The 8,186-nt window shown below is 38.5% G+C and overlaps 1 protein-coding gene across 1 annotated transcript; it reads left to right on the top strand.

Annotated features, from left to right (window-relative positions):
- The first annotated feature begins 5,147 nt into the window (after positions 1-5,147).
- pou3f4.L (POU class 3 homeobox 4 L homeolog) lies at positions 5,148-7,969 on the top strand. The gene is given in 1 exon segment (NM_001100923.1): positions 5,148-7,969. A coding segment is annotated over 1 exon segment (1,086 nt). The 5' UTR covers positions 5,148-5,171; the 3' UTR covers positions 6,258-7,969.
- Positions 7,970-8,186: the final 217 nt, after the last annotated feature.

The raw sequence follows: 8,186 nt of genomic DNA, 5'->3' as shown, positions 1-8,186 counted from the left end.
ACATTCATATATATTATATAATCACAGCTCATACTCTGTAACATTCATATATATTATATAATCACAGCTCATACTCTGTAACATTCATATATATTAAATAACCACATCTCATACTTGAAACATTCATATATATTATATAATCACAGCTCATACTCTGTAACATTCATATATATTAAATAACCACAACTCATACTCTGTAACTTTCATATATATTATATAACCACAACTCATACTCTGTAACTTTCATATATATTATATAACCACAGCTCATACTCTGTAACATTCATATATATTATATAACCACAGCTCATACGCTGTAACATTCATATATATTAAATAACCACAGCTCATACTCTGTAACATTCAAATATATTATATAACCACAGCTCATACTCTGTAACTAACATTCAAATATATTATACAACCACAGCTCATACTTTGTAACATTCATATATATATTAAATAACCACAGCTCATACTCTGTAACATTCATATATATTATATAACCACAGCTCATACTCTGTAACATTCAGGCTAAAACATAACATAAACGCAATTCACTTTCTAACATACAGGTAGAAACTTTAGACAAATACAGGAAGGCAAAATATCATTTTTATATGTGATGGTTTGTAACATACAAGCAGACAAAACACAAATTCAATACACCTCACATCCAAGCAATGCACAATCACACCTTAAAGGCAACAACATATTGCCAAGGCAGGAACGAAAAAAAATTATTATATAATAACTAAATACAAACAGGGGAAGACAATATGTAAATACACCTAAAACATGCCAAGTCCAAACGGAAATATAAAACACAATTTACAGACTGAAACGTACAGGCAAAAATAATATAGAATCATTAGAGATTTCTATTTCTCAGCCTGGAATAGTTAATTCACTACACCACCTGGAACAAAGAACGCAGAGCCTGGAACACAGAACACAGAGCCTGGAGCATAGTGAAAGACTACAAAGCACCATTTGTTGCTTATACAACAGTGTATATAAGATATTGGATTCTGGAATATATATATAATACAAATATACTGAAATGGCAACCCATTATTAAAGCCACAGCACCAAGTGTCAGAGACCAGAAAACAGATCCAAAACATTATAGAAACTTTCTGTAGTGCTACACAACCAAACTTTTCTGTCTAGAACTTGTACATTTTTTTCTAATCTTACAAAATAACAACATGGAAAATACAAAGCTTTCGCTACAAAAGAAACAAATTATAGCAGCCTGAAACGACACATATCTCAGAAAACGGAAGAAAAACACCCTTCACTGCCTGTGCAGCTTACAATGATAACAAAAACACATCCTGGAACTCACAGCTACAGCGTTATAATATCACATTGGAGTTTAACATTTATTGTACAGACATAAATATATAAATTCAGGCTAGAAAGCAAGCTAGACCTTACAGGTAGAGATATATACAAATACAGACTAGAACACAAGCTAGAACATACAGGCAGAAACATATAGAAATACACACTAGAACAGAAGCTAGAACATCCAATATATACAAATAAATTAGAGAAGATACCGTGCAGGCAGAGATATTATACAGAATATAACATAAGCTAGAACATTCTACAAATACAGTCTAGAGCACAATCTAGAACACGCTGAGAGAATATTGTCACAGATGTCATAAATATCTCATAATGAACCAGCCCAGAACACACACAGCTTACAACATACTAGACCTGCCTTTGCTACCAAGTATATATTGTTCCCAAGAACACAATAAAGTAACAGTAATTTTACACTTTAAAAAATACTGTTATTCTTACAATAAATACACAAGGGTTGCAGAATGAAATAATAGGTTCAATGGGTCCTGCTCGCAAGAGCTTACAATCTAAAAACGCAATTTGAAATATTCATTTTATATTCCAACCTGGGATGTTAAATTTCGGAAGGTACGAGGACAATCGTTCTAAAACCCAGAACCACACAGCAGAGAATCTTTCTGTAACTGTCTCTACATGAAATACATTTTGGTTGGAAAATGTATAACATAGTGTGACCTTGTCATTCCTGAGTGGCACATATATAGATCGTTCACATGCCCACCTGCAATACCCTCCTACAATCTAACTCCAGAAACAAACTTCCAAAGACCTGATAGACTCGCACACTAAAGGGGTGGTTCATCTTTTATTATGTTATAGAATGGCCAATTATAAGCAACTTTTCAATTGGTTTTCATAATGTATTGTTTTTGTTCATTTTTATTACTCGTCTTTCTAATCAGTCCCTCTCCTATTCATATTTCAGTCTCTCATTCAAATCAATGCATGGTTGCTAGGGGAATTTGGATTCTTGCTACCAGATTGCTTAAAATGCAAATGTAAGAGCTGCTGAATAAAAAGCAAAATAACTCAAAAACCTTCAATAATAAATCATTAAAACCAATTACAAATTGTCTCATAATATCACTCTCTACATCATATTAAAAGTTATCTCAAAGGTGAACAACCCCTTTAAGTCTACTGTATAAACACTGAGCCCATTGCATGAGAACCACAGAAGCACACTCAGGACCACAATTTCCATTCCCTCTGCTACACATTCAGTCTCTTTCTGGAATGTACAAGGTCTAGAGTGTGCCCCTAATTATGTGTAGCACAGAGATACTACAGCACCCCATGCAATACATACAACAGCAGAGGAGGGTTCTCCCCCAAATAAGCCCAACAAGCAACAGGAGCTTCCATCACTAACTGACCTAGTGAGTCCCATTCCATAACAAAACAAAGGGTAACAAATAGTCAAGTTACACAAGGAAAAACTGGAGACACTGAAGCGCAAATTGAACGCATTTATGTAGAAACTGCATCATAATCAGGCTAATAAGAATAAGCCAGTCCAAACAAGTCAGGCACCAGCAAACCAGAGACCTTCACATAGATCTATACAATAGGCAGAGCTGGAGGCACCACCCAATATAAGGAATGGCAAGATGTAAAAACTGATTCCCTGGAGCTGCTGCTGGGAGAGTCATTTCATTCCCAGGCTGAGAGAGAGTACAATAAGCAATAGGGAGGAAGGGTCACACCAAAGGCTTCTGTCTCCTAATAGAGATGGTCAAATCGCTCCAGATTTCTCAGCAGGGACATGAACGGGCACTAATTCCAATATACATAGGGATCAGCAATGGTACATTCATATTGGAGTCACTGGAATATACATATATAGGCACATTTTCCCACCCTATAACAGACATTATTTGTTATTTTGTCTTTATAAGCGGGTGCCAAATATGATTTTTATTTCTTATTAGATATAATAATGTAGGTCAATTATGCGAATTCGTGCAATATATATATATATATATATATATATATATATATATATATATATATATATATATATATATATATATATATATATATATATATATATATATATATATATATAATAAAATCCCACACATATATTTATATATCATAAAATCTCACACACATATAATATATATTATTGATTGCGAAAACAATGTGAACGAGACATTTTTCAATCATTTTTTTTTTCTTTTTGTCGTCTCTAATATTATTCTAATTATTCTCCTGGCAATAGTAAGTTGGATCGATAGGTCTACAGGTTACATAAATATTAGAATTAACCCTTGAGCACCCTTTAACAGAACCGACAAATGATCTTGACTGCTTCGACACAAAATAATAGCTGTGCAGGGCAAGACATCAGCAAATCCTCCGCAGATACAAAACTATTTCACCCCCCTCCTCCCCCCAAGAGTGAGGATTTTTATACAGAAAAAAAAAATGATTGTACAGCCGGGTCCAACTCACCTTAAACTGGGCATATATTGCCTTTTCCAGGGGAAAATTCTTCCTTTTCTTCCCTGCTGCCTTCCAACAGAATCTAACGCCTTAATGACTTGCTGCTCGCTGCTGCACTTCTTTTATTTCTGCTAAACAGATGAAAATGTATGCAAATTTAAATCAAGCTTAACCTAGGAGCTCTCACAATATATTTAATGGAATTTCAAACCAATAAGGGGGACTGCTGCAGTCTCATATAAGTGCAAATATAATTAGGCAGCGAGGTTACTTGGGATATTATGCAAGAAAAGGTCATTTTTTAACTGGAGGGATTCTTAAACAAGTGTCTGATTTCCACAGCTTGTGCCGAGCTCTATATGTGAGCTGGGGGTTCCCCCTTCACTGGAGCATTTACTTAGGGATACAATAAACCTGGGACATTAAATGACATCAGTTATGAAACTTGCCCGGTTTCATAATAGTTTATCCAATCACTGGAGCAGCATCATGTAAAGGGGACACTTCAATATTTATGGCTAGAGGGTGGCACAATGGGGATACTCTTTTGTGAGTGTATATTTCATATGGAAGAGCTGTGTGCAAAATCAGAATATATTCACATAATGTGAGTTTTATAAACTGACCGTCTCTCTGCCTCTGTCTTTTTTATAGATATATATTTATATACACGTCCCATTTGGCAAGTGGGAAATATTTGGCTGTGAGTGAATGGTGAGTGATCAGCTGGGCTCACAGGTAACATTTCTATTGCATCTAAACAAAATCATGTGTTATTGATCCACTCTGACTCTAGCGAAAGTGCCAGTGTGAATGAATGGGATCACATGATATATATATATATAATGGCAACAATCTTATCATTACATAAACCAGATAGATCCATTTGTCGCAGGCGCAAGGGGAGAAGGTGCAAGAAACGGGGAGAGGCGCTATTATGTGCCATTTCTGTGCGCCTATTCAGAGAGAGAGAGTGCTATTCATTCATCATAATTATGGGACGACGGGTGACACGCTGTTTTGCTTGGGCGTTCAGGCTGGCGTGCGGCGAGTAATGAGTTAACAGGCGCTCAGTGACCAATGGAGCCTCCAGCCTCGCTCACTTCCTCCTCAGTCACTTCAACTCGTGCCATTGCCAGGCAGCTGCGGGAGAAGGGTCCCTCCTCCATTAGTCCCATTGGCGGGAGATAAAGGTAAGCCTGCGCACTGAAGGGTTTGATTGGATGCCGCGCCTGTCACTCACGCGCCGGCTGCTGATTTGGCTCCCTTGCCTTGTAGATGTCAAAGGCTGAAGCTGCTCCCTTTGCCACATTAGAAGTGGTAGGGGATCCGCAGCAGCAAGCATGGCCACGGCTGCCTCTAATCCCTACAGCATTCTCAGCTCCAGCTCCCTGGTCCATGCAGACTCTGCGGTCATGCAGCAAGGGAGCCCTTTCAGGAATCCGCAAAAACTACTCCAAAGTGACTACCTGCAGGGAGTTCCCTGCAACGGGCATCCTCTCGGGCACCACTGGGTGACCAGTCTAAGTGATGCCAATCCCTGGTCTAGCAGCCTAGCCAGCAGCCCATTGGACCAACAGGATATTAAGCCTGGCAGAGAGGACCTTCAGCTAGGGGCCATCATCCACCACAGGTCACCCCATGTCAACCATCACTCGCCCCATACCAATCACCCAAACGCCTGGGGGGCCAGTCCGGCTCACAACTCCTCACTAACCTCCAGTGGGCAACCTATCAATATCTACTCCCAGCCCAGCTTTACTGTCAGTGGCATGTTGGACCATGGGGAGCTGACACCACCCCTGCCAGCAGGCACCACGCAGAGCCTGCACCCTGTGCTAAGGGAACCCAACGACCACGTGGACCTGGGCTCCCATCACTGCCAGGACCACTCGGACGAGGAGACCCCAACATCAGATGAGCTGGAACAGTTTGCTAAGCAGTTCAAACAAAGGCGGATCAAGCTGGGCTTCACCCAGGCAGATGTTGGCTTGGCACTGGGGACCCTCTATGGCAATGTTTTCTCCCAAACCACCATCTGCAGGTTTGAAGCCTTGCAGCTCAGTTTTAAGAACATGTGCAAACTTAAACCTCTTCTAAACAAGTGGCTGGAAGAGGCAGACTCTTCCACAGGTAACCCTACTAGCATTGATAAAATAGCAGCCCAGGGTAGGAAAAGGAAGAAGAGGACCTCTATTGAGGTGAGTGTCAAAGGAGTGTTGGAAACCCATTTCCTCAAGTGTCCCAAACCCGCAGCTCTGGAGATTACCTCCTTGGCAGACAGCCTGCAACTAGAGAAAGAAGTGGTCCGGGTCTGGTTTTGTAACAGAAGGCAAAAAGAGAAAAGAATGACTCCTCCAGGAGACCCTCAGCAACACGAAGTCTACTCTCACAGTGTGAAAACAGACACCTCCTGCAATGAGCTATGACTGAGCCAGGGCTCACACAAATCAGGACTGAAGGAGACTGGATTTTTAAAGGGTTTCTAACTTATATTTTGGCGGAACTAAATACAAAATGTGACTTAGGAGCTAAACGTTCAAACAAAAAAAAAAATATCCTGGGCAATATATAACTGACAATACATGCTGTTTACTCTAAACAAGGTTCGTTCTTTTTGGTGCCCTACCAGAAAGGAGACATGCGTGCCTCTGATTAACCTCCCAGCGCCTTGGTTCCATCAGCTAAATTTCAGGTGATTTTGTTTCACAATAGAGTAGATTTATTTGCATATGGAGATTATCTGGGATTTTTTTTTTAATGTCTAAGGTGTTTTACTACAACCTGTACACAATATTTGTGACAAAAATACTTTGTGTTTCTCCAGTCAGCCCCTATGGATAATCATCCTATCTTCATTTCATTTCCTTTTATTTTTTTTGCAGTGTTAGAAGGTGTACACGGATATATCTGTAACTAGTAACCAGAGCCATGGAGCATATCCTCATTATATTCATATAAATCCTTATTTAACCAACTGGTGGATATAATTATTTCTGCATGCCATTTATTAGACCGTTACTTTAAGACTTGGTTTTCCAGTCTTACCACATAACATTATGCATTTATATATGTCTTTTTTTTTTTCCTCTTGCTTTTTCCTCTGCTTTTAAGCTTTTGATAAACTGGCACTTTCCAAAAAAACAAAAACAAAAAAGGATAGACAATAGACAAAGAAACATGCAGATGGCAACAGCATAGAAGTAGCTGTTACATGATGGCAAGTGATAATGGGGTGTGTTCTTACCTGCTTAGGGTTAGTAGGGCTTAGGGATGGTGGAAGGTACTGTATGTAGTAAAACACCAGTGTATATGGTAAATCAGTCGCCACTTTGAGGTTTGGCAGATGTGCTCACTTCATCATCAGTCTGTAGGTTGGAGACATCCATTTCATTTTCTGTGCATTGTGTTCACTGTGAGCAGCCAGAGGGAATATAAACTGAGCCTGACTGATGTTGTGTCGGTCCCTTGGTGAGCGACAACTGTGAGATAAAGGCTTGCACTTCACAGGTCAGAGATTTGCACTAAGCATATACACTATTTCTATCATAATAATAACTCCTGTACTTGTAGTGCAGACACTTATATTTTTTGTTGTTGTCAGCCAGCATATTTATTATTAGATCTCTTGCCCTATGGAGTCTCTTGCAAAGTATCATACATTTTTATTCTATGGAATAGAAATCCTATGTGTAATGAGGCCTAAGGTTTACTCCAGGGCAGAGCTATTACCTAAATACAGACACAAAAATCCTGTATAGAAAATAATAACACCAGGGCTTTCAGTGCTACTTATGTCAATCAGGTAGACACATTTCTACGTGTTTACATACATACATACATATATAGAGATATAGATATATACATATACACACTATCACACGGCCTTCCATATCTACGGCTCCTGTTTAAAAGTTAAGGTCCAAGGCCACCTTTCCATGCTCTGGTCCTGCATTCCCAGAAAGCAGAATGCACTTCCATCTCATCCCACAATTTCTTTACCTTTCCATATTCTTGTCTTCTCTCTTTGGAGCTATATGTCAGCCCCATCAATCAAAAAAAAAAAAAAAGATTTCTGCCAACTTTCTAAGTGTACAGTTTTGTATTATAAACCTTTTGGAAGTTATTAATTTAAAAAAAAGAAAAATCATTTACTTTATTCATTTAGTACCTGATGTATAATAAACACTATTTTCATTAAAGGTTGCTTTTTTCAACAATTTTATTCAAATTGCCTATTACAGTTTCCAATTATTTATTTTCAATAAATTCTGCGTTTTGTTTAAAATGTCTGAAAAATGAAATGAGTGTAAAAAAAAAAGAAAAAAAAAAAGATGCTGTCGATGTTTGTTTGTCAA

This window comes from Xenopus laevis, chromosome 8L (genome assembly GCF_017654675.1).
Source record: "Xenopus laevis strain J_2021 chromosome 8L, Xenopus_laevis_v10.1, whole genome shotgun sequence".
In the NCBI taxonomy this organism is placed as follows: domain Eukaryota; kingdom Metazoa; phylum Chordata; class Amphibia; order Anura; family Pipidae; genus Xenopus; species Xenopus laevis.
This window is presented reverse-complemented; position numbering and strand designations above follow the sequence as displayed.